Source organism: Vulpes lagopus, chromosome 4 (genome assembly GCF_018345385.1).
Source record: "Vulpes lagopus strain Blue_001 chromosome 4, ASM1834538v1, whole genome shotgun sequence".
NCBI classification, from domain to species: domain Eukaryota; kingdom Metazoa; phylum Chordata; class Mammalia; order Carnivora; family Canidae; genus Vulpes; species Vulpes lagopus.
In genome coordinates, this window is record NC_054827.1 from 47,765,894 (window position 1) to 47,793,414 (window position 27,521).

General features: G+C 42.2%; 1 protein-coding gene and 1 long non-coding RNA gene across 2 annotated transcripts in view; both read left to right on the top strand.

The window, feature by feature from the left end:
- Positions 1 to 4,232, top strand: part of NUP205 (nucleoporin 205) — an 80,195-nt gene extending 75,963 nt beyond the window's left edge. The window contains exons 40-43 of the mRNA XM_041753910.1: positions 980 to 1,103; positions 1,537 to 1,665; positions 2,235 to 2,308; positions 3,886 to 4,232. Of these exons, the coding sequence (XP_041609844.1) occupies positions 980 to 1,103; positions 1,537 to 1,665; positions 2,235 to 2,308; positions 3,886 to 4,038 (480 nt within the window). The 3' untranslated portion in view covers positions 4,039 to 4,232. The remainder of the gene's footprint in view (positions 1 to 979; positions 1,104 to 1,536; positions 1,666 to 2,234; positions 2,309 to 3,885) is intronic.
- A 6,278-nt stretch (positions 4,233 to 10,510) lies between these two features.
- LOC121489542 lies at positions 10,511 to 25,680 on the top strand. Its single transcript, XR_005987357.1, has 3 exons — positions 10,511 to 10,630; positions 24,314 to 24,367; positions 25,336 to 25,680. It is a non-coding gene; the product is annotated as an uncharacterized LOC121489542 (long non-coding RNA).
- The last annotated feature ends 1,841 nt before the right edge of the window (positions 25,681 to 27,521 follow it).

The following is a 27,521-nucleotide window of genomic DNA, read 5'->3' on the forward strand; positions in this document are numbered from 1 at the left end:
ATGACACAAGGCATACCCTGGCCGGTGCTGAAGCTCCCTGGTGGCCCGTGGCAGCCTAGATGTGGAGCCATTTTGCCATTCCTCCTTTGCACCAACTGTCCTGAAAAGCTCCACATTACTCTTCAGAGTAGTCAAAACCTCCTCCCTCTTGCCTGCTTCCAGCAATCATAGGGAGCAGTTGGTGGGTGTTTCTGATGTGCCAGACAAGTTCTGTCGCAATACATGAGGCAGATAGTGTAGCCACTCCTATTTTCTCAGATGAGGAAGTGGAGGCCCTGGAAGTTTGAATAATTTACCCAAAGCCACACAGCTAGCAGGTCCTGAGGCAGGAGTTACTGATGAGGTTCTAGTAATCCCTGAAGGGGGGTGCTTTACATCTGGCAGCCCTTCCCCAACACGCGTAGCTTATGGGCGACACTGGCACTTGCCAGAGAAACCGCAGCCTTCCTGGCAAGTGTGTGGTGCCCTCCCAGCCCCACTTCAGTTTGCCTTCTGTCCAACCCAGCAGCTGAATTTTGAATCGGACCGCTGTGTGATGAAAGGAGGTTCTGGTTGATGAGCCTATTTTAGTTAATGCTGTAGAAATCGGCTTTTACATTTTCTTCAGAAGATACATGACAGCTGTTACAGAAAATCTCCATGGCGTTGTTAGACCCATGGCCTGAAAAACCTATTGTTGAATTTTGTTTTAGTTTGACAAGAGATTCAGGGTTGGTCGGCCCCTCAGCAGTTTGGAAACGTCTGTTACAGAGATGAGACCTTTTGCAGAAATCGGCAGAGGAGTCTTCATTTGTGAATTCCACTACTTTGGCTCTCGGTATTATAAAGTTACCAGCTTCCTAACCAGATGATAACTCTCATCTGCAGGGATGTTTAAATTTTTTGTTTTTTTGCAGGGCCTGTCATAAGTGACCCTCTCTTCATGAAGTTTCTGTTAGTTTATGTAATCACTAATCCTGCTTTTGTTTCTGGTTCTCAGTTGTGTCAGTCTGTGATGCCTGTTGGTGTTGAGAAAATCTCTACTGCCCAGAAATATGTTCTAGCAAGACGGCGTTTGGTGAAGTTGATCAATAATCGAGCCAAACTGCTTTCCCTCTGTTCTTGTATCCTTAATGAAGTCACAGTGGGAACTTGAGTGGTGGTGACCTTTAAGAAAATCTTTAAATGCGGGAACTGTTTACTGATTCTCACACAGCAAAACTGTATAAAAGGGACATATTGGGACATGTTTCCCCCCCCCAGTAAATGCCAGTGCCTGATCTATTTCCAAATTGAAATTTTTGTTCAGAGTAGCTAATAATCCTGATAATGTCTACAGTCACTCTGGACAGGAGGCAGGGGACAGTTGTTAACTGTGCTGGTGCAGCACCCCATGGTCCCTGACTCCTTCCTCTGACCACAGTTTGCTGCCTTCTGGGGAGACACCTTCAGTGGAAGGTGGTGGGTATGTCACGAAGTAGATCCAGCTCTCCTCTGTTTTCCTCCTCAGAAACTGGTTTGATGAGATTGTTTTCCTTTAGTCAGAGCTCTCTGTAGTTATCATAGAGACCTGCCTATTTATTCTTTGGCGCCATCTGGAGTACTACTTGTTACACTGCACGCCCACAGATTCTCAAGATTCCTTGTTTGCCGCCAGAACCTTATTTAAAAGCAGAAGACTACAAGGTAAATTTTATTATGAAAATTAGTGAACCACACACACCTACAGATTTCAGTGCCTTGAAGAACTAGTTACATTTTTATTTACTTCTTCTGTTTCCAAGTTAGTGAGAGTGGTTGGGCAATGGAGAGCTATTTACTTATTAGATAGAGCTGTTTCTTGTATTTTACTTCTATTCATGAAGATTGGGTGGAGCATAAGAACATCTGAGATACCGCTCTTCAGCTTCTTGCAGTTAAGGGCTGGCCAGCTCTAGAATTCCCTGGTCACAAATAATTTTCCTAAAGAATGCAAGTGTGTCAGCCTAAGCTGTGATTCTTATTGCTACATTGAGCCTCTTTGAGCCATGAGCACTATTGGATCCCTTAGTGGGAAAGAAATGGAAGAAAAGCTTATGAATCCTGGCCTAGACCAGTGAAATGCTCCCCGAGGGCTTATACTTACTGGAAGTTGAGATAGATTTCTCAGCCTTGACCCATGTGTTTCATGACATTGGTTCATTATCTTCAGGTTCTTCTACTGTATGGTAGATACATAGTTGTAAAGCTGGTTTGACTGTGTCTTTTATCTCCAGATTCCTTCACTTCAGAAACCAACCTAGATTTTAGAAGTGGACTGACAGGAGTGAGCCAACATGACTTAGACCAGGTGAGGTTCTGTTCTCATACTCTTTTTCTTTTTTGAAAGGAAAAAGGAAAAGCCTAGTATGTTAGTAAGATGATGATTTTCAAGAGTTGTGTACAAAGACCTGATTTTATTTCTAGCCTGGCCACCTAACAGCTACGGGACTTCAAACAAGTTACTTTTGAGCCTCCATTTCCTCACTGAAGAAATGGGAAGGATAGTTCAGCCTCAAAGTGTTTTGTCAGAATGAAATGAAGTTTCATATATGAGGCTCCTAAGGCTGTAGTGCCTGGAAGGACCATTATGAGAGTTCAGTCGTTAGTAGGTATTGTGTTCTGGAAACTCCCAGTTTCTTTAGATTGACTTTGCAGACTTCTTAGGCACAACGTGTCACTTAGCACTTAATTTTTCAGAAAATAATTTAATGGAGAGATTATGAATAGCCATTAAAAGTTCCATTGCAGGAGACTATAATACTATATATTATGTACTTCGTAACCTCTTGACCAATAATGTTGGAATGATGAAGAGCATTCCAAAAACAAAGTGAAAACCTCATATGAATCTAATAGGAATGTTAGGAACAAAGCAGTTAGCAGGATAGGCATGTTAGATAAACTGAATTGCAACTAGATTTGCTGCTAGGCATCTGAGTGTCCGTAGCCCTAATGAGATAAAGCCTGTGCTTTTCCGTAGTCCCTCTTGGTCACTGCCTTTCTTAAAGCTGAAGGTTGAGTTTATCCAGGAAAGAGTATTCTCCAGACCATACCTACCCAGACGTCATACATAGCGTGTTCTCATCCAAGCCCTGACTACTATCTGCCCCTTAGTTGACTTCATAATGTAATTCATATTTTGGCTAGGTGTGTTTAGGGAAGTCAGTGTTCAATGAGGCCATGGGCAGAATTAGCCAAATAGATCTTCCAGAAGATGTTTAATAAATATGTGTTGAATTAATGACTAGACTAATTATGTTTCATTAGACTGTTCTATTATAAAGTTAAACTATAGGGTTAATAAATAACTTTCTCCCTCTGTGCTTTGATTTTACTGCAAAACTGAAGGCAGGTAGATTCATCTAATTTTTTACTCAATTTTAGTGTTTCAGGATAATGCCAAAAGAATCCATCTGAAACTACTTATGCATTCTAAAATACATGAATTCTAAAGTGTATACCAGGCTCTTCTCCTCTCTTTATATTCTTTGAAAATATACACAAGCAATTTTTTTTTCTAGTTGAAAAATCAAGTAAAAGTAAGAGCTTCTTTCCACCTTACCTGTTTCTTTCCCTAAAGGCATCCACTCCTAACAGCTTCTTGTATCACCCTTCAGGAAGTGTTTTTGTGTATATGACTATATATCAACAGCATCTACATTTGTTCCTATTTAAAATTTTACACATTTATATAAGACAGGAAAGGGGGAGAAACAATTTCATACCAATAAATTCTAACATGGAAATGTAAATGTTTAATTAGCTACATGAGGGAGAAAGGACCACATTACAAAAATTCCAAGGTATTTTAAATTGGAAGACATAGAATAAAAGAAATAATTGAGACTGTAATTTTAATAATAACGTCATCTGTATTACCTCTAGCTTCAGGCTGATGCCATCAACGCTTTTGGAGAATCACTACAAAAGAAACTTCTGGACATTGAAGGATTGTACTCAAAAGTTCGATCTCGCTATAGTTTCATACAAGCTCTAGTCAGACGTATCCGAGGCCTGCTGAGGATATCAAGGAACTGAGGGCCTGTGCTTATACTCTTCCAGGGAAGAGATGAATTGGGGGAAACTGTCCCCTTTTTATAGATTTGTTTCTAAATTATGACCAAAAAATATTTTGCTATTTCTTTCTTTATATATGGACATCTTTTCTGTAAATTTCTTTGCCTGGTTCCAAGCTCACTAGTGAAAAAATAAATACTTTTTAAAAAACAAAACATCTGGTTAGTCTTTTGAAATTTGACCTAGAAAATGATCAACATTAACAGGAATCTAACAAACTATTCACAGTGGTGTTTTCTCATTAGGGATATAATTCTGAATGTTCTATTAAAGGCATAGTCTGAAAATTCCAATTTTTTATCTTTTTGTTATCTATATTCCACTTCTGTGATAATCAGGGTTACTCCCTGGGGTAGAGTGGACAACAAACTATGGCTGTGCTCTTTCACAGAAGAGTGTACGTAAGGAGCATCTGGGTGGCTCAGTCCATTAAGCATATAGGTCATGATCCTATCATGCTGCTGTAGCATGCTTCAGCTATAGGTCATGATCCCCGGGGTCCTGGGATCAAGCCCTTCTTCGGGCTCCCTGCTCGGTGGGGAGTCTGCTTCTCCTTCTCTCTCTGCCTGCCACTCCCCCTGCTTCTCTCTCTCTGTCAAATAAATAAACAAACTCTTTTTAAATAAATAAATAAGTAAATAAATAAATAAAAGAATAGTGTACTCAATACTGTGAATGTGTTATAGAAATGTCCCAAGAAATGAAGCCATCTCTTTCCTAATTTTTTTTCTTTTCTGCATGTAAATGACTATAATAATTTGCATTTGTTCCTTAGAAATGATTGTTAAATTTCCCAAACTAATCACCTACCATTATTTCTCATGTAATTAATATGATGGCTACAGTTAGGGCAAAAGAATGTATACAATGATCACTCTACCTCTTGCCCAGTTGTATTTATGTTCAAGTGACTACATCATCTCAAAGTCCATTTTCTCCCTTTCTAGCCAATAAGTATTTCAGCCTAATATGTAGGAGAGGTTGCAGAAAGGGAGAGTCTTGATTCAGGCAGTAGCAGAAAATTTATATGTAGTTATACACTGTTGGTTTTTTAAAACAAACTTTTATCACTTCCATGACCTTTTAACATCTTTTAAAAGGGCTCTGCCATTGTTATATTTTGAAGTGAATTAACTGCCCACCATTTATAAACATTAGTCTTTAGCTGGAAAGCATCCTGCTAATAAACAGAAATCATAGAGGAGTGTGAATGCATGAATAAGTGGGCCCACCATGGAGTAGTAACTATAACCCTGTGGGCATATGGTGATCTGTACCATCTGAACACAGACAGGAGCCCAGAAAGAATCAGAAAGGAGCCTGCAGCACAGAATCAAAGCATTTTTTAAGCCTTGGGAATGTGAAGGTAAATGGAAGGTTAAGATTTTTAAATTTACTAAACTGTTTTCTTGTTTTCCCATCATTTCTTCAAAACTACAGCAGAGTGGAACGGAAATTGGACACTGGAAAATGTGTGGGGAGGGAGGGCATTGAAGGATTGCAGCTGCAGGTGTGTTGCCTAGAAGACTGGCCAGAGATGCTATTTGTATAACAAATCCGGAGGAAGAAGCTCTCAGGGCCTGACTGGCGTGGTTACCTGGGATGTAGAGAGGGGCTGTTAGGTGCAGCTTGTGCTCTGCAGCAAAGCAGAGGGGGTCAAAACACTGTAGAACTTTGGTTTTTAAGTTTTAGCATGTAAAGGGTAGGTTCGTCTATTCCTAAAAAATACTAAATAAGCAAGGGATCGTAATACAGCCTCTTTGCTGAGTTACTGTGTTTGGTGGGATAAGAAAAAAAAAGTGAGTTTATTATTGTATTTTTCATAAAATAGTGTTGTATAAAAATGTCTGAATTTTATCTTGAGCTATAAAAGCTATTCATACACAATTGAGCCCTTTCTAAATATTTGTTTTCCCAAGTTATTTTGAAAAATGTCTCTTCACGAGAGTTGAAAGAAAAGTACAATGAATCTGTAGCTTCACCAACCGTTAACATTTTGCTCATTTGCTTTATCTTTTTTATATGTGTATATATACTGGTTTTTTCCCCTTAACTGTTTGAAAGTAGATTGTAGACATCATGACACTTTATCCATAATATTTCAGCAAGTATTTCCTTCCAAATCATAATACCATTATCGCACGTAAGATGTTTGCTAATAAAGTGCCATAAAATTTTCTAATATTCAGTCTGTATTCAAATTTCAGTTGCCCCCAAAATGTACTTCTAGAACTTTTTTTTTTACCCAAAATTAAATCAAGAATCACATTACATTTAGTTCTGTCTTGTTTCCTTGATTCAGAAATGATTCCGCTGCCTTTTCAGGGGAGAGGTGTTTAACGTGACATGTTAGCTGTTTTGGAGAAGGTCCCGCGGTTTTTGTTTTTTCTAATTCAGGTTAAACATTTTTGGCAAGAATACAATTCTGTGGGTGATATTATGCCTTCAGTATATTATATTAGGAGGTACATATCAGTTTGTCCCATTATTTTAAGTTTGCTCAATTAAGGTAGTGCTTGACACACCTCTCCATTGCAAAAGCTGTCTTTTTTCCTCTTGTAATGAATAATTTGTGGATTGATACTTTAAGACTGAATTTGTTTCCATAAACCTTTTCAGCCATTGATTTTACTATGTATTCAAATTTTTTAAATTGTGTATGGCTTCAATCATACAAATAATATAATCAGTATAATAAACATGCTGATACCAACTCTACCCTCATACCATATAGTTAAATTAATCAAATCTTAAAATTAGCCATATTTGCTCCAGAATTATTTTTTAAAGGAAATCTATAGTAGATACATTTGGGCTCCTGTGACTCCCTAATCCCAATGTCCCTACTGCCCTCCCAGAGATAACCTTTGTCAAGAATTCATTGTTGAATTTGCCATTTATGTTTTATGCTTCCACTACATGTGTGTTCATAGGCATTAAAAATAATTGTTTTGGGCAGCCCCGGTGGCGCAGCGGTTCAGCGCCGCCTGCAGCCCGGGGTGTGATCCTGGAGACCCGGGATCGAGTCCCACATTGGGTTTCCTGCATGGAGCCTGCTTCTCCCTCTGCCTGTCTCTGCCTCTCTCTTCGCTCTCTCTGAATGAATAAATAAATAAATCTTAAAAAAAAATAATTAAAAAAATAATTGTTTTACAGGGTTTTTTCAAGTAATTCCAGTTAACAGCATGTTAAGTAATTTCAGGTGTACAATATAGTAATTCAGCACTTCCATACATCACTTGATGCTCATCACAACTGCACTCCTTAATCCCCATCACCTATTTAACCCATCCCTTGTTTTATACGTTGTTAATATTTATATGTATGATAGCATACTATGGAAGGTTTGCAGTTTGCTTTTTTTGGTTCAACATAGTTTTTTAAAAATAATTCCTCGTACTCATTTATCATAAATAGTGGTAGTTATTGTATTTTACAAAGACTCTAATTTATGCATTCTGTTGTTGGTGGGTTGGCATACATTTAAATTCCCAGTATTTTGCTATTACAAACATTGCTGCAATGATTATCACACGTCTTCTTGGATGAGACATATGATGGGTAAGAAGGTCTCTCTGGATTACATAGGGGTACGTTTTTACCAGGGATGATCCTACATTAACACATCATAATTGCCCAAAGCCCTAGGGTTCACTCTTGGTGCAGATTCTTTGGGTTTGGACAAATGTATGACATATATCCATCACCATAATATAGAGTATTTTCACTGCCCTAAAAAAAATCTTATGTTCTGCACTCTGCTGCTCAATTCTTCATTCCCGCTTAATCCCCACCCTCATAAGCAATTATCTTTTTTATTGTCCCCTTATGTTTGCCTTTTCCAGAATTTCATGGACTTGGGATCATACGGTATGCAGGCTTTTCAGATAAGGTTCTTTCACTTAGTAATATGCATTTAGGCTTCCAAGTTTTCATGGCTTGATAGCCTTTTTTTTTTTTTTCAGCACCAAATTATATTCCATTATCTGGATGTACCACAGTTTGTTTAATCCACTTACCTACTGAAGGGCATCTTGGTTGTTTCCGCTGATTGAAGTTCAGATCTCGTGCAGTTTAGACCAGCTAGCTAGAAAGGGAGTGAAGCCAGAGGGGAGCTCACAGCTTGTAAGAATATGCAATAGCTGAGAGACTGGAGATCTGGCTAAGGTTAAAGAGTTGGTAAAACCGGGGATAAGATTTGGGAATATAATACTTCAGAGGTGGAGCAGGTCCAGTAAATGACGAAGTGTGAGTATGAACATGGCGGTGGATTGCTGAAGTGGTGTGAGGATGAAGGTCACTGGAGGTAAGGATTCTGGAAAATATAAGTGTATGTGGCCTTGGGAGTCACCCATGATTGTGATAGCTTGGCAAGGCTGAAAGGACGGCTGTTAGATGCCAAAGCCTTTAGTAAATGAGGGGACCATTTGGGAAGTCAATAGATGAAGGTATCATGAAGGGATAAGGGGAAGGCATGAATCTTGAAGTGTTTTCATCTGAGGACATTTAAGTAATCTCAAAAGTAGCAAAAAGAATTCTGCCCTTTGCCCCCCTTCTCCTTGTAGTTATTTGGGGGTATAAGAGAAAGAACCTTGGGAAAGACCTTAGAAGAAAAGGCTTCCTTTCAGGCTTTATCTGTGAGAAGGGGTTAAGGTTTTATGCAAGAACTTCAATAAATATTAGGTTCAGAGGCTGCACCAAGTCCTTGCTGGACACTGAGGATGGAGTCATGAACGGGATGAAGTCCTCATCCTTACGTAGCTCACAGTATGGTGTCTTGCAACACAAAATGTTTCACAGGCCGCTGCTAGCATCACCTAGGAGCAACGTAGAAATGCATAATGTCAGGCCCCAACTCAGGCAACTGAGTCAGAATCTACAGTTTAACAAGATTTCCAGGTGACTTGAATGCACATTAAAGTTTGAGAAGGGGGGATCCCTGGGTGGCTCAGCGGTTTGGTGCCTGCCTTTGGCCCAGGGCACGATCCTGGAGACCCAGGATCAAGTCCCACATCAGGCTCCCTGCTGAAGCCTGCTTCTCCCTCTGCCTATGTCTCTGCCTCTCTCTCTCTCCTCTCTGCGTATTCTAATGAATAAATAAAATCTTAAAAAAAAAAAAAAAGTTTGAGAAGCACTGGTCAAGATTTAACCAAGTCACATTTTAATCTAGAGATGTTGGAAAATGAAGTGTGTTACAGCCTCCTACCAGTACCTCTTACATCTTGGCAGTCGCTTTAGTTCAAAGAGATCCTACTCCTCTAGTTACAATGATCAGAGAGCACCTGACACTAACTTGACCAATCAGCATTGCTTTCCCAGGTATTTGAAAGTGGTAGGGAAAGAGTGATCTGGTTTTTCTATTGTTGGATCATTTAATGAGTAAACTCCAGAAAGTTACAATGATCATATTCTGGAAGCCGGGGGGGGGGGGGGGGGTGTTAGGCAAAATGAGAACAATGAAGCAGATCTGTGGAGGGAAAAAAAAAAAAGCAGAAATGGAGAGAAAATGCTGCTTAATTCCAGGTAGCCTCCTTATTCCCCGTCGTCCGTTGTACCTTTATAATAGACTCCCATATGGCTTAGGTTAATATGATTTGGCTGTTGCAGCCTGGAACCAGGGTTTCTACTTAGTGTAACGAGTAAGGGTGAATTCCGAAGGCTGAGAGCAAGGAGAAAAGGTGTTCTTGCTTTCTAAGGGTGTCAGTGGAGGCTGCTGAGGGTGTTGAAGACCAGGAGCAGGTGGTGGTCCCTCTGTGTGGAGACGGGATGGAGAGAGGTCTTCTAGAGCTCACTGTGCACCCCTGACCCCTCACGTTGTCTCCTTCGATTCCCACAACAGTTCAACAGGGAGCTGGAATCAGGAGAACAAACTTCAGAGAGGTTAAGTCACCAGGAAGCAAAGGCAGCCGGGAACTGGAGGAGACTGCGCCTGGCTCCTAAGGCCTCTAGCTTACCTACTTAGGCACCTGTCCCCTATCAAAAGTGTTCACTGCAGTTTACACAGCACACCTGGGGCACTTTTGAGCCGTACAGCCCTCCTCCCCGTAGATTCTGCATGGGGGCCCGGGGTAGTTGATGTTGCAGAAGCGCCCCGGAGGAGTCCGCTTTGCACCTCGGGCGGGGACCTGCCGCCGCCTGCAGCCCTTCCAGGCCAAGGAGCCCTAACCCCGTCTGTGCATCGGAATCGCTGGGGGTGCTGGTGGTCCTCTGGATCCCGGAGGCCGACGCAGGTCTGCAGAAGCTGGGCTTGGGGACCGCGGGCCTGGAATGTGCAGGTCAGGCTTGTTTTTCGCGCTTCTCCTCGAGGCGCCCAGCTCGGGCGGTAATCCCGGGGCGCTCCTGCAGGGGGCGCCAGGTCGCCGCGAGCGGCGCGGGGCGGGGCTGGGCGCACCGCGAGGGGCGTGACGTGGCGCGGGGTGGGGCGTGGCGGGGCGCGGGGCGGGGCGTGACCCGGAAGCGCACGGCGGGTTCCGCCCCTCGCTCGGAGCGGCAGGGTCCGACCCGCCCGCCGAGCCGCGCCGCCCTCCGCGCCGACACCATGCTCCAGTTCCTGGTGAGCGGGGACTCGGGGCTCCGGGGGCGGGCGTGCGTGGGGCCCGCGTCCGCCGTCGCCCGAGGGGGGGCGGGGGCTGCGCCCGGGCCGGTGGTGCGGCCGTGTGCGTCGTCGGGTCGCCGGGGGACGTGCCGGCCTTTGCGGGGCCCCTCGTGTGCCGTCGCGCCCTCGCGTTGCAGCCTTGGGGGGCTCCGCCCCGCCCCCAGACCCCGTGCGGGCCTTAGAGCCCGGCGGTGGGTTTCCTGAGGTGCGCGGGCGGGCGCGGGAGTAGCGGGTCAGGGCTGGGGGCCTGGGGGCCTGGGGGCGCGGCTCCGGGACTTGGGGGCCGGCGGGGGCCGGGCCCGGGCGTGCACCTGACTCCTCCAGGGTGCTGGGGGGGATGGGGGGCGAGGGGCGCGGGTGTTAACCGTGAGTAAACAAATTCGATCGCATGGCTCTTTATTTCGGTTAAAAACCGGCTTTCTGGCACGGCTGAGTGTGTTTCCGGGAGTGCCCGCTGGCGGTTTGCGGAGGGCTCGCCGCACGTCCATCCCCAAGTCAGTCTCGTCTGGCAGGTCCCTGTGCCTTCGGAACGCGATGCTGCCTTCCCTTCCCTTCCTACCTCTGGTTCCGGCCAGGACGCAGGTGTGCCACTTAGCTTCCAGGTGGCCACTCGGAGCGCCCCGGGGACGAGATGCCTTCCCAAACGTTAGGTTCTTTATCAGACAGGATTGTGGGGTCGCCCGGGGGGCGGGGCGGGGCTCAGCGGTGGAGCACCCGCCTTCAGCCCGGGATGGGATCCTGGAGCCCCACGTCGGGCGCCCTGCGTGGAGCCTGCTTCTCCCTCTGCCTGTGTCTCTGCCTCTCTCTCTCTCTCTCCCCCGTGTCTTTCATGAATAAATAAAATCTTAAAAAAAAAATCAGTTACCACCTTAAAAAAAAAAAAAAAGAGGGGGCACTCTTAACAATCCTCTTTTTCTCTTTTTTTTTTTTTTTTTAAGATTTTATTTATTCATGACTTTTCCACCTCGATTCCCCCTCTGTCGGATGTTGGGTTAACCCTTTCTCTTCGTTTTAGCCATTTGATTAATAAAACAATAAGTTGAAGGTGATCCCTATGTTGCCCTCGAGCTTTTGACCTGGGACCAGCCATCCTGTCCTAGTGCTGAAGAGGTCAGCCGCCTGGGTTCCAACCCCAGCTCCCTTGTTTTTAAGTAGGCCACTTAAATTCCGTGTGCTTCAGTTTCCACATAGGAAAATGGGAACCTACAGGCCTCGGAGTTGGGAGGATTGAAAATGAGTTATTACGTGAAGGTACTTAGAGAACAGTGACACCCAGTAAGGACTCAGACGTTGCTCAGTGTCTCTTTAACAAGACAGCAGCTGAACTCTGATACGGTTTTTTCTCTAAAATGGGGACTCATTTACCCTCAGAAAGGTAGGTGGTGGGACAAGTTTGGAAAGTGACAAAAATGGTTACGAGGTAAACCTGTGCCCTCTCCACCCACATTTTGGAACCCTCCAGGACGCTTCCTACACTTGTCACTTCCTGGAACACTGTTGGAAAACCACTGCACCCGAGTAGGGGACTTCTCTCTGCCTTCCATCTTTCCTTCCTCCGTGGATTCAAATACTCGCCCATCATTCCAGTCTCAAAACCTTGTTCCCGTGGTCCTGTTGCCCTTTCCTTTTGCTGCAGTAGCTTCCTTAAGGTTTGGCTATGGTTGTCATAAGGAAACTTGGGAAGTTTTTGAGGGAAACCTGACAGGGAGGACCGGTGCTGCTGGGAGCTGCGTGTCCACTGCAGCTCCCACTGTTGTAGTGTCGTGAGGGCCAAGTATTGCTCTTGTGACCTGAAGTGGCAGCGCTTGGTACTCCTAATCACCTCTGCCTCAGTTCCCCCCTCCCTCAGCTTTTGGATCCTTCTCGTCTCAGTATCTTCTGACATTCTTTAACATTATGATACGCACGGCTTGACTTTCATGGAAGAACCTGCGGAGTGAAGGTGACGGGCTAGGAGTGCTGGCCCCTCGGGAGTTGAGGGGGTCAGTATCTTGGTGCAGCAGCTGGGAGATGGCCCTATCTAATCTCGCCTGCCCGTGCTGGCTGCCTTTTTCCTTCATTGGGTTTCTAGATGTTTCTCAAGCCCTAGTCCTTGACTCTGATCTTCTCTTCAAACCTGCCCTCAGGGAGTGTGTTCCTTGTCATGCTGTCACCTTCTCTTTGCTGCTGCCAAGACCACCTTGCATCCCTGTCTCTGAGTTCCAGTTTGCTGTCATCAGCTGTTTGCTGAACATCTCTTGTCACCCCCTCTGTTCCAGATCCAACACATCTGGACCCATTACCTCCCCTATTCCCCACCCTGCAGCACACGCCTCACAATTAACTTCTGTCTTCTCTAGCCCCGGCTTTCTCAAATTTGAAATACTGACATGATCTCTGATTTATTTCTCCCTTTCATTCTCCATAGCATTTAGCTGCTATGCCCAACACATAGATTTCCCTCTGTACTCTTGGGCAACTTACTTAACTGCTCTGTGCCTCAGTTTCCCCAACATAAACTGGGCAATAACAATACCTGCTTATGAGACTGTGAAGACCCTGAGTTAATTCTTGAAAAAGAGTTAGAACGCAGCTTTGCTCACAGTACTCCGTAAATGTTAGCTATCGTTTTAAGCCATCGGGTCTTCATCACCTTAGGAAAGTTCCATCTTTATGTTCCCACTGCCAGGTTCATAGTCTCTTTTACTCCATCCTTGCCCTTGCTACACCAACCTAGCTGGTGTAGGAATGTGGGTTTTGAGTTGGAAGAGTTGTATGAGGTTCTGCAGTCCAGCTAACATGCTGACACATCAGTTTCCACTACTTGGGGAGGGGGGGCATCTGGTTTATGTTTTGTCCCTTCCCATTAAAATAGGCTCATCTCCATCACGGATGATGTCTATCATTTTTGATCAATGTCTCCCTGACTAATTCTTGGTGTTAAAGAGCAGTTCTAATCCACATGACAACCCTTTACATTTTTGAGAAGCATTACCTTTGTACCTCTCTCTATCCCCTTGACCCCCCACCAGTCTTTTCTTTAGACTAAGCATCTCTCATTCTTCCATCCGTTGTTTATGGCTTCAAGTTCATGCTGGTTAGCCGTCCCTGAATATTCTAGTTTTTCGATTCTTTTTTCCCCCCCTCTTTTTGAAACATGGCAGTCCCGATCCAGTCTGATCAGTAAGGCTGTTGTCTCCAGTTCTCTGTTTCCCTTGAGCCCTTGGTGGTCTGTCCTCTCTTGAACTACCAGAGGCATTATTTCACTCCTATGCTCAGAAACTGTCAGTGGTCTTTATGACCCTGCACATCACCTAGTAACCACTGGCAACTTGGTTTTTGAAGATTTGCTCATCTGACTCCACTTTCCCTTCCTGCTGCCCTTCAACGTATCTCTGTTTTAGAATGATTATGCTAGCTTACCGACCTGGACCACCGGTGGACCTTGCTGCCTGCAGACCTTCCCATGTGGTTTTCTTCTTTTTTGCCTTCCCAACTACTCTTAATGGCTCAACTACTATCTTTCCCTATGAGGTTTCTTTGTGACCCTATGCTCCTAAAATCTTCGCACTGTTAGGATCCATCTTTCTGTTAATTTATGTCTTAAGTGTCTTTCATCAATGTTTTATTATTTTCTCAGTAATAGTCTTTCACCTTGTTTTTCATATTTATATTTCCAGGTACTTTTTAGTTGTTGTGCGTGGCATCCTTTTTAAAATTACATTTTCAAATTCATTGCTGATGTATAGAAATGCTGATTTTGGTCTATTGATTTTTTTTTTTTTTAATCTAACGTCTTGGCTATCTTTTAGCTCCCATAGTTTGTAGATTCACTTGGAAGTGAATCAATGATAGGGCACCTGGCTGGCTCAGTTGGTAGAGCATGCGACTCTTAATCTTGGGGTTGTGAATTTGAGCCCTATGTTGGGTGTAGACCTTAAATTTTTTTTTTTTAATTAAAAAAAGTGGAGCATCTGCCTGGCTCAGTCAGAGACATTGTGTGGCTCTTGATCTTGGGGTCATGAGTTTGAGTCCCACATGGAGTATAGAGATTACTTAAGTAAAAAACTTTTTAAAAATATTTAAAAAGGAAGTAAATCAATGAATGCAATACTGTGAAAGTGGTCATAATCTCCAGTGAAGGCAAAAGTGACAGTTTTGTGTTCTTTTCCAAGTTCTGTCTCTGTGTCTTGAGTTCGGACTTCCAATGATAGTGAGAGTGGATATCATAGTTTTTTCTTCTGCTTTAGTGGAAATGCTTCTCAGATTTTAGTATAATGTTTGTGTTTCTGATTTTCCAAACAGATTAAGAAATTCTATTGCTAGTTTAAGAGTTTTCATTGAGATTGGCAATTGGATTTTATTTATTTTTATTTTTTTTAAGATTTTATTTATTCATGAGAACACACAGAGAGGATTGAGAGAGAGAGGCAGAGACACAGGCAGAGGGAGAAGCAGGCTCCATGCAGGGAGCCCGACATGGGACTCGATCCCTGGTCTCCAGGATCACGACCTGGGGTGAAGGCGGCACTAAACCACTGAGCCACCCGGGCTGCCCGGCAATTGGATTTTATTTTTTTAAATTTATTTATTTTTTAATTTTTATTTATTTATGATAGTCACACAGAGAGAGAACGAGGGAGAGGCAGAGACACAGGCAGAGGGAGGCAGGCTCCATGCAGCGGGAGCCCGACGTGGGATTTGATCCTGGGTCTCCAGGATCGCGCCCTGGGCCAAAGGCAGGCGCCAAACCGCTGCGCCACCCAGTGATCCCGCAATTGGATTTTATTATACTATTTCCCCATCTGGTGAAGAAGTGCTTTTTCTCCTTTAAAAAAAAAAGATTTTTTTTTAAGATTTTATTTATTCATGAGAGGCAGAGAGAGAGAGGCAGAGGGAGGAGCAGGCTCCATGTAGTGAGCCCGACGTGGGACTCGATCCCGGGACTCCAGGATCACGCCCTCGGCCAAAGGCACTAAACCATTTTTCTCCTTTAATATGTTCATACAGATTCCATTAGATTTCTAACAAGAAGCACTTGAACTGTGTGGCCCACTCACACCATCATTTGGAGATACACTCTCACTGTTGTGTTCACTGCACCTTCACTTATTCTAATAGTCTTGTCTTTCTAGAATAGATCATAAATTCCAGAAGAAGCAACATAACTTCCCTAAGCACATGACATTTAGTCAATACTATGTGATTTATTTCATGTATTTAATTAGATACTATTCTTTTGCCTGATTACTACTCTCCAATTCTCCTAAGATAGAATATTTGAATCAGGTTCTTTGAGACCAGACTGGTTCTACCTGATGGACCTCTTTCGGAAGTGTGACAGCTATCTTCCATGAATGTCCCTATTTAATTGACTGGCTCAGTTGAAGAATTAACAGCTCCGCCTCTCCCCACTTCATTGTCTAAGGAAAATGATTGAATACAAAAGCTAGCTTATATTTAAAAAATGCACATCTCTTTGGTGGTAGTAGAACAGATTTAGGCTATTTTCTCAGCAGATTTTTGTTTTATTGAATAGGATGTGGGTTTTATTATTACTCGAAACAGATGTTTTTGTTTAAAATTTTTATTTATTCGTGAGAGGCAGAGAGGGAGAAGCAGGCTCCCTGCATGGACTCGATCCCAGGACCCCAGGATCATGACCTGAGCCAAAGGCAGATGCTCAACCCCTGAGCCACCCAGGTGCCCCTCAAAGCAGACGTTTAACACAGTTGATGATTTCTCCACAAGTCTTTTAAAAAAAAAAAAAAAATTTATTTGAGAGAGAGAAAGAGCCCGAGCAGGGAAGGGGCAGAAAGAGAGGGAGAAGCAGACTCCCTGCTGAGTGAGGAGCCTGATTGGGGGGGGTCGGTCCCAGGACCCCAGGATCATGACCTGAGCCGGAGGCAGACACTTAACCGACTGAGCCACCCAGGTGCCTTCACAACAAGTCTTAAATGTTTAAAGACTAAAAGTGAATTTTTTTCTTACCTCCTTGGAATGGAGCAGTCTTCAGCCAGCTTCTATAGGTCTCTAGATTTAAGTGGAGACAGACAAAATCAGCAGTTTATCTTTTATTAATGTTAGATAATGTATACTTCTGATTTTCTTGTCAGTGTGTAGTTTTCTCACCTAAGACCACAAAACATTTTTAGGTATCCTTCTGAATGCTAGTCATAGCAATATTGGCTAAGTAAAATGAGATTATTTTTATTATTTATTTTTAAGGAGATTATTTTTAGATTTCTAAAATCGCTTGTCAGTAAATATGAGATGGTTCAGATTCTGTGTCAGAACTTGGGTTTGAGTGTGTACTCTTTGAAAATGTAATTTGATGAGTCCTATTTCAGACTAGTTAAGTAGCATATAGTCGGGGTTATTGCCAGGAGCCATCCCCAGGTAAAAATTGTAGCCTTATTGACAGACATAACTTTTTGAACGAGGAAGGGGTTAAACAGCAAATGAGAAGAGTCAGATTGTTTTGGAGTTGACTTTCTTAAGACTTGGTGCTTCTGTATGTTGATACAGTGTTGTAATTAACCTGCTCATGTATCCTTAAGTAGAGTTGATTTTCTGTGGTGTTTATACATAAAGCCAACTATTTATCTCAGTGGTCATCATTTTGTTTTTCACTCTAACATTTCCATTCTTTTTAAACATCTGTCCAATCTGGAAATCATGAAGTTGTCTTTGATTTCTAGTTTTAGCCCATATAGCTAATATTTTCCCAAATCTGATTGATTTTTAAAAATATTTAAAGATAATTTATATCATACAATTCAACCATTTGCAGTGTAGAATTCCATGGTTTTTTTTGTATGTTCACAGAGTTATGCAACCATCACCACTATAATTTTATATCCATTATTTCATTGTCCCCAAAAGAAAATCCATATCCACTAGCATTCATTTCTCATTCCTCTCTTCCCAAATTCTGGACAACCACTAATTTATTTTGTGTCTTTATGGATTGATCTGGACATTTCCTTTAAGTGGAGTCCTGTAATATTGGTCTTTTCTGACTGCTTTTCACTCAGAACAATATTCTCAAGGTTCATTCATGCTATAGCATGAATCAGTACTTTTATGGCTGAGTATTACATTGTATGGATATTCCACATTTTGTTAATCCATTCACCAGTTTATAGGCATTTGGGTTGTTTGCACTTTTTGGCTATTATGAATAATCTTGCTGTGAACATATGTGAACAAGTTTTTGTGTGGATGTATGTTTCAGTTCTCTTCAGTGTATGCCCTAAAGTAAAATTGCTACATCATATGCTACATCACATTTCTGTGCTCAACTTTTTGAGGGATTGCCAGACCATTTTTCAGAGTCGCAATATCATTTTACATCCCATCAGCAATGGGTTTTACTTTCTCCACATCCTTTTCAACACTTGTGTATCTTTTTAAAGTCCTTCCTAGTAGGTGTGATATGGCACCTTATTGTGTTTTTTTTTTTTTTTTTTTTTTTTGCATTTCCTTTCACTAGTGATATTGAGCATCTTTTCATGTGCTCATAGGCCATGTATAACTTATTTGGAGAAATGTCTATCAAATCCTTTGCTCATTTTTATTTAATTTTAAAAAAATATTTATTATTTATTTGACAGTGTAAGAGCACAGCAGGGGCGGGTGGTGTTGGGCAGGAGTGGAAGAAGGAGAAGCAGGTTCCCCACCAAGCAGGGAGCTCAGTGCAGGGTGGTATTCTTGATGGTATTCTTTGAAACACAAACATTTTTAATTTTGATGAACACCAGTTTTTCTTTTATGGGGGGGAGATCATTTGTGCTTTTGATGTCATATTTAAGGAAACTGTTGCCTAATGCAAAGTTGTGAAGATTCATTCCTTTGTGTTCTTTTTTTTTTTTTTTTAATATTTATTCATGAGAGAGACAGAGAGGCAGAGACATAGGCAGAGGGAGAAGCAGGCTCCCTGTGGGGAGCCCAGTGCAGGACTTATCCATGGACCCCAGGATCTTGCCTGAGCCAAAGGCAGACTACTCAGCTACTGAGCCACCCAGGCATCCCTACTCCTTCGTGTTCTTACAAGAGTTTTCTTTTTCTTTTTTTTAAATACTTTCAATTTATTTATTTATTCATTCATTTCATTCATTCATTCATTTATGATAGTCACACACAGAGAGAGAGAGAGAGAGGCAGAGACACAGGCAGAGACAGAAGCAGGCTTCATGCACCGGGAGCCTGACGTGGGATTCGATCCCGGGTCTCCAGGATCGCGCCCTGGGCCAAAGGCAGGCGCCAAACCGCTGCGCCACCCAGGGATCCCTTACAAGAGTTTTCTAGTTCTAGCTTTTGCATTTAGGTCTTGATCCATTTTGAATTAGTTGTTTATGATGTGAGATAAGGGTCCATATTCACTCTTTGGCATGAAGATAACCAGTTGTCCTAGCATCGTTTCTTGAAAAGACTATTCTTTTTCCGTTGACTGTATTAGCACCCTTGTTAAAAATCACTTGACCAGGGGTACCTGGGTGGCTCAGTTGGTTAATTGACAGACTCTTGGTTTAGGCTCAGGTCATGAATCTCCAGTTCGTGAGATTGAGCCCCATATCAGGCTCTCAGCTTGGTGGTGGGGAGTCTGCTTCGGATTCTCCCTCGCTTAATCCTCCTTCATTTCATTTCATCTCTATTTCATTGATCATCATTGATTTTTATTTTATTTTTAAAGTTTTTAATTCTAATGTAGTTAACATACAGTGTTACATTAGTTTCAGGTGTACAGTATAAATGATTCAGCACTTCTGTATATTACTCAGTGCCCACCAGAGATCAGTATACTCTTCCTCTCCTTCACCAATTTCCCCCATTCCCCTACCCACCTCCTCTCTGGTAACCATCAGTTCTCTATAGATTAGAGCCTATTTAGGAATCATCATTGACTTTTAAGAAGAAAAATGAGTCAGTCATGTTTAGTTGATTCTGGGCTTTGCCTGATGGGTACTTACTCATTATTGAGCCTTTTTTTGAGTAGAGCTGCTAGGTGAATACTTCCAGAGCAGTGCTTTCATCCTGTTGGTGGTGGTAAAGAGTAGCCATTGGCTCCCTACCAAGATTGCATGTGAACTAAACTCCTTTGCCTGCTTCCTGAGGTCCCTCAGCCAGCCCTGCCCAGGGCGCCAGACTTCATTCTCTCCATTTCAAAATTCACATCCTCTTCTGATCAGTCCAGTTTTAGTCATCTCATCCCCTCTGCTTTCATACCTTATGCCTTGATTCTTCTCCACGTTCAGTTTCCTTCTCAGTTTAAATTTAAACTCTTCCTTGGCATAGAGGCTTTAATAACATACTGAGGTACACTGCTCTCTTTCAGATATGGTTTCTTAGAAGAAATCACTTCTGTTTCGTCCATTTGGCCACATAATGCATGACCCTTTTCTGATTTTTCCCACATCTGTTACATTCAGGGTCCTGTACTGGCTGCTGCCTTCATTTGTTAAATAACTATTTTATTTATATGTAGCTTTTCTTCCTATACGTTGTATAAACTTAAGATGTGTAGACGCTGTTCTGTAATCCCTTCACAGGGCTGAATATGAATTTATTTTTAGTATATAAGGAAGGGTCTTCAGTCTTTTAATCAAAGCCTTTGGGGCCCAGAGGTATTTGAGATTTTTTTTTTTTTTTTTTTTTTTAAGATTTTAGAAAGATTTCAGCTGCATATACCTGTTATTTAACCCAGTAGCACTCTGGGATAGCACTCTGTAATGACATACATTAAAATATTTGTTACATGTATTCGCCAATAGGGTAGGATCCTATTTTTAAAGATTGCTTTTTCTGGGGATCCCTGGATGGCTCAGCAGTTTAGTGCCTGCCTTCGGCCCAGGGCGTGATCCTGGAGACCCGAGATCGAGTCCCACATCAGGCTCCCTGCGTGGGGCCTGCTTCTCCCTCTGCCTGTGTCTCTGCCTCTGTGTGTGTGTGTCTCTCATGAATAACTAAATCAAATCTTAAATCTTTTTTTTTTTAAGATTATTTATTTATTTATTCATGAGAGACAGAGAGAGAGAGACAGAGAGAGAGAGAGAGAGGCAGAGAGAGAGAGGCAGAGACACAGGCAGAGGGAGAAGCAGGCTCCATGCAGGGAGCCTGACGCGGGACTCAATCCTGAGTCTCCAGGATCACGCCCTGGGCTGAAGGTAGGCGCTAAACCGCTGAGCCACCCGGGCTGCCCAATAGATCAAATCTTTAAAAAAAATAAAGATTGTTTTTAAAAAATAAAGATTGCTTTTTCTATAACAAAAAGTGAGTATTCATGCAGAAATGTGATAGAATATAAATAGCATATCAGTTCAAGTCAGGTGTGATTGTGCTGCCAATTAAATTATAGCAAAACAGTTTGAATAGAGTTTTGGGTTTCAGAATTGTAGGTAATGGATGGAGGAGCTTCACTGATTCTAAGTGTATGGTGTGATTGTAGAGCTGGAAAATGCTATCTCTTCTGTGCGCTGCCCTGGGCCAGTCCAGACTTTCCTCCCATGGCTTGTAGCTGCAGCCTCCTCCTCCCACCCATTTGTCCTCTAACCACTTTGCTCATATCACTCCTCAGTCCCCACATTCCTGGTGTTTTACTGTTGATTGTCCCCCCTGTGCTTGTGAGAAGCAGCTGCATATTCCTAAAGTCTCAAAATGACTGCAGAAAGAATGTGATAGTGTTGAGCTTGCGAAGCAGTCATTTTTCTTTTTTCTGCACTACCTTCTCTGCAGGGAATCCTATGGGGGAGTGATGTCGACAGGGCACTGTGGAGGTGGCATACAGCCATCTGGATGGACTCCTCGTCAGGTCTTGGCCTGAAAAAAAAAAATGAAACAGTCTTGGCCTGCAGAGAGGTGCAGAGTCATTCAAGACCTATAATCTGGCTCCAGTCTAACTTGTCAGACTAATGAGTCACCATTCCTCAGATTTAGATTTTATAGGTTTTTTCTGTGTAAACTTGCCTAGTGAGCATCCCATGAATAACCCATAAATGCTTTTCTGGCCTCATGCATTCTCCTCAATATTTCACTTAATATGTGACATTTCTCTTATGTTGTATATTTAATTTTACAAAATCCCAGTGGTAGACCTGGAAGTGTTCTGAAACTAGAATTGGATATGACTTGTCTAGAGGCCTGTAGTTTTGTGGTTTTTGTGAGGTTTTTTTTTTTTTTTAAAAGATTTGTTTATTCATGAGAGAGAGAGGCAGAGACACAGGCAGAGGGAGAAGCGGCTCCATGCAGGGAGCCTGATGTGGGACTCGATCCCAGAACTCCAGGATCACATCCTGGGCTGAAGGCAGGTGCTAAACTGCTGAGCCACCCAGGGATCCCCTGTGGGGAGTTTTTAAAAAAGATTTTATTTATTCATGAGAGATAGAGAGAGAGAGAGAGAGAGGCAGAGACACAGGCAGAGGGAGAAGCAGGCCATGCAGGGAGCCCGATGTGGGACTCGATCCTGGGACTCCAGGATAATGACCTGAGCGGAAGGCAGATGCTCAACTCCTGAGCCACCCAGGTGCCTTTGTTTTTTTGTTTTTTTTTTTTTTTTTTTAAATAACTGTTTTGTATTTTAAAATAACTACTGTTTTTTTCATGTGCTGGTGAAATTGCCAAAGTGAAGCCACATGAGATACTCCGTATTTATGTTGAGACACACGTGGTAAGAACCAGGAATCTTAGATTGTTGGAGCAGGAAGGAACATTGTATGTTTTATAGATCAGGAAACTCAAATCAGCTACAGCTACATAGCTAGATGGTGAGCGGTAGAATCCGAAATCTCTTTTTCTTGAAAATTTTCACCCTTATGTTTTCTGTGCTTGGTGTTAGAGCTCAAATTCTCAGTTTTTTTTCCCCCCTCTTCTTACAAGTAAATTTAATACTCTTTCTGGATTTGGAAAATCTCTGTCTACTTAGTTTCAACTGACTGGAGTGAAAAAAATCCTTTGCTTCTTGGCGCCACATTGGTAAAACTGTTATTTCACAAAATGTGCCTGATTGATCAAATGATTAGAAAATGGATTCTGAGTAGAGACTCTTTTATGCTCTTTAACTAACAACCAATTTATTTTTTTTTAAATTGTTTCATTTATTTATTCATTCATGAGAGACACAGAGAGAGGCAGGGACACACACAGGCAGAGGGAGAAGCAGGCTCCACGCAGGGAGCCTGACTTTTGGGACTCCATCCCTGGTCTCCAGGATCCGACCCCAGGCTGAAGGCGGGTGCCAAACCGCTGAGCCACTCGCTGCCCCTAACAACCAATTTAAATTGTGCTTTTGTTTTGGTGTTTAAGGCTCAGGAAGGCTGCGTTTTGTTTCTCCATGTATCTCTGACCTGAAGAGACAGACCACATCACGTAGAACAGATGGTGTTAAGTGCCACCCTTTTTTGGTAACGTCTGCTGTGTATTCAATAGGAACAGTGCTGATTAGAGAGAAAAACTTACACGCAGTATACTCTATACACCTAGTATAACTCTTCTGATTTTTTTAAAAAAGGAACAGATGCAAGTTTGAATTTATGAAATTAGAAATTAGGCATCCCATTGGAGATTCTTAATTATTGGAGGAAAAAACTCCAGGGAATCACAGGTCATCATTAGAACTCAAAATTTAATGAGCTTTGGTTCTTTTATTTTGAGTGGAGGGCTTTAAATTTCCATGAAACCGTTTTTGTTCAGGAAAATAGTCACCCAATGGGATAAGCATTTATAGTTCTCTAAAAATCATCCCTGAGTGGCTCAGTGTGTTAAGGGTCCGCCTTCGGCTCAGGTCGTGACCCCGGGGTCCTGGGATCCAGCCCCACATCAGGCTCCCTGCTCAGCGGGGAGCCTGCTTCTCCCTCTGCCTCTGCCTGTCCCTCCTCTTGCCTGTGTGCCTGCTCACTCACTCAGATAAATAAAAATCTTTCAAAAAAAATTTATGCCTGTCTGTCCTCACTGAGTAAGTGCTGGTTGGGGAATCTGTGAGACCCACGGGTCTCAAGTGTTCTGCTCCTTAGGTTCCACCCCTGCCTGAGCGCTGAACCATATGCCATCTCAGATGTGTCAGAGGTTCCTATGCTTTTCCGTCGTGACACATCTTCGTTTTTGAGTGTGAATCTAATTGAGGTTGTTCTGTGTTCCTTTGTTGTGAATGACCCTGAAAAAGTCACCTCATTACTGTGGGCCTCAGGTCTGAAGAGATTAAACTGTGAAAAATCTCTTCATTTTCCAAGATAATACGATATAGAGAAGTAACATTTTTTAGTCGGATGTCTTTTACTTGATGTAACAAGAAGTAAACAATACTTAAAACTAAAAAAGAAAGAAAGACCAAAACCAAGTTGCTTTTAACAACAAAATCATCACTCTGGCTTGGGTTTCTAGAACTGAGAGTTAAGTATTTATGGAGGTTGTGAGGGGACAAGGAGAATCTAGGGTAGATTTGTTGAGTGCTGCCGTTCGTGTATTCTCACTTTTGTATGCTCTTCAACCTTTTGGGAGAGTATTTCTGTTTATTTTACAGAAGAAAACTGAATCTCATGCTGCCTAGCCCTAGACTGGACCCTGGGGTCTTGAACTGTCCTGAGCGCCTTAGACTGTTGTCTGTATAGTTTGGTATCGGATGGCACAGAACTTGGTATCTAGTATAACTCTTCTGTTCTACTCTTTCAGCTTGGATTTACTTTTGGCAACGTGGTTGGAATGTATCTGGCTCAGAACTATGACGTAAGTGACCATATCCATGTCCTCCCTGATTCCGTGTCACTAATTTGTAGTGACTTGTCTTTGTTAAAGTCAGTTATGCGTCCAGCATAAATGATGTCCATAGATCTGAGGAAAATGTCCTGAATGTTGTAGAAAGATTTTCCATTGTTCAAAAATACACCTCATAGAAGCATCTGTCCTCCCTGTCACCACAAGAGGGCAAAATCCCATCAGTTTAGATGGTCTTGTGATCCTGAGCTGGTGCTTGTTAGCCTAAAGGAATTACTAAGTTAGAGTCTTCTTACAGTTCTATGGAAAATTATGTGTAAGTGGGAATGTAAAGACTAATTAGATAATCTGATTTTCAGCCCCCGCTACCCAGTAGTAATGACTGAGAATTTTAGTGATGGATCTTTATCACGCAGCTCAGTTAAGGGCAGAGTTTTGCGAGTGCTGAGTTATAGTAGCCTCATTTTATAGATGGGGAGTTGAAAACCCCATGACAAAGCCACCCATGCATGGGGATTCCTGAAGGTTGTTGTAAAGAGAGGGAAAGGAAGGAAGGGCAGAAAGAGGGAAAGAAGGGAAACAAATACTAACTTTTGATTTGTTTGTGGTGAAGGTTTTAGTGTGACAAAAGAAATTCTTTACCAACCTTCACTTGAGTTATGTGGCTTTCTAGGCAGGAGCTTTATTAATTTATATCACCTTTATGGTTTATAAGTACAGCTTCTACTTAGCACTAGATTGAGGTGCTGAGTGAGTAGGTAAAAGTAGAAGTCAGAATCGGGCTTCCTTGGCTTCCAGGAAGGGAGCGGATGTCAATTTACAACTGCTGAGATCCTTCTTAAGTGGTTAGGAGGCTAAGAAATTCTATTTAGTAGGTCCCTTTCAGAGGAAAATAAAGACTTGTACCACAACCCTTTATAAGTGAAAGACTATTGATGAGGTAGATGTAAAATTACAATATTTTTTTTTTCTCTTTAAAGATACCAAACATGGCTAAAAAACTAGAAGAAATTAAAAAGGACTTGGATGCCAAGAAGAAACCCCCTAGTTCATGAGGCGAATTCCAGCACTGCCTTTTGGATACATTGATTCTGCTGTTCTTGAGGGCCTCCTTATCATCTGAACCAGAAGCTTTTGTTTTAAATTCCAGCCTCAACCATTTTCCTCTTTGCTAGATCCTGCCTTGCCTGAGAGCACAGATGGGGCCAGAAGTTAAGAACCACCCTTTCCATCTTCCTCACCTCATCCCTTCTTCCTCCCAGCCACTTGAGAAGGCCTGACTGGAATTATGGTGCTAGATTAGTAAACGTGACCTTTAATTAGTAGTCTCTTCTTTATTCTTTGGAATTTCTACTCTTTTCTAAAGAAAAATTGATGAGTTTTGTATAGCCGATCAGACATAAATAATGCTAATTTCACAGTTTAGCAATTATAATGGCTGTTTAAACATTTGGTACTAAATTATGTTGTTTTGGGGGGGGGGAGTTAACTTTTTAAAATTGTATTTGAATTCAGTTTGCCAACATACAGTATAACACCCAGAAATTAGATTGTTTTAAAGTCCTTAAATTTTTTTTTGATTTAAATTTATTTTTGATTGGTGTTCAATTTGCCAACATATAGAATAACACCCAGTGCTCATCCCGTCAAGTGTCCACCTCAGTGCCCGTCACCCAGTCACCCCCACCCCCGCCCACCTCCCCTTCCACCACCCCTAGTTCGTGTCCCAGAGTTAGGAGTCTTTCATGTTCTGTCTCCCTTTCTGATACTTCCCACACATTTTTTCTCCTTTTCCCTTTATTCCCTTTCACTATTTTTTATATTCCCCAAATGAATGAGACCATATAATGTTTGTCCTTCTCCAATTGTAAAGTCCTTAAAATTAAAGCCCAGAAGCCAGTTACTCTGGAATTATCCCATTTATTTTATGCTGTTATCAGGCAGCTCCATAGCTGCTAATTTAATCAGTAAATTGATTTACTACTCATTAACTGGGGAACTGTATTCTGAGGGACCTGTCAGGAACTAGGGAGTTTAAAAATATATAAAATAATGGCCTTTATCCTCTGAAGAATTCAGTCTAGTATGCATATCTTTCCCTGAATCATGTCTTTGATTTGGCTCTTCTCCCTCCAAAGAATCATACTCACCTTAAGGGATTACAGGTGCATTTGACATTACATGATGGATAAATGACACGTTGTAAAGGAAATTTTATGCCTCCTCACATTAAAAAATGTATTTACATTATAACTTTATAGCAATTCTCATAAGAAACTTTGAGGGGTTTTGTTTTGTTTTGTTTCCTGTATTCAGAAATCACCATTGTATGTTGACCCATACATAGGGATATCTCTACATCCCTCATTTAGGAAGAAGCTACTGAAGATGAGACCTCCACTCAAATGCCAAAGATTTGTCATTGTCGATAAGTCAGGATGGAACATAGAGGCCACTTTTAGGCAACAGGCTTGAGCAATAGAGACCTGAGCAAGGCAAAAGGGCCCACAGTGACCACTGAGCTGACGCAGTCTCATTAAGCCATAGGCCCTAACTGACCAATGGGCCACTTAAAACCAGTCACTGTTCCTAAGACTGCCATAAAAGAGAGAATTCCATCTGGCCCCATAGTCCCTTATTTCTCCTGTAAATAAAGCCCCTCACCATTGCCTTTTGGCAGACAGTCCTTCCTTTGTTGTGGTACCCACTGCTTCCTTTCAGTGTATTCAGTAAACTTCTACTAAAGCTTTTAAAAAAAAAAAAAAGCAAGAATCACCATTGTAATTTGTCAAGTGTATAATTAGTCCATTTTTTTTTAAGTTAAAAAAATGTTTGTATACATCCCTTTTTCCATGGGTCAGGATACAAAAGTGATCAGAATAAAGGACCCCTCATACTCTGTCCCTGAGCAGCTAGTTCCTCTTCTGGACGCATGCACTGTCAACAACAGTCCCCTGTATACATTGAGAAGGATTCTGTGCCTGACCAAATACATGTGTGTAAAGGGGGTGTTTACACAGATCATAAACTACTCAGTTTATGCCTGGCCTTTTTTTTTTTTAAATGGAGGTCATTCCATATCAGTATGTAAGGAACAAGAAACCTCTTTCTCTTTCTTGGCTACATGAGATTCTAATTGAATGGATATACCATAACTTACTTAATC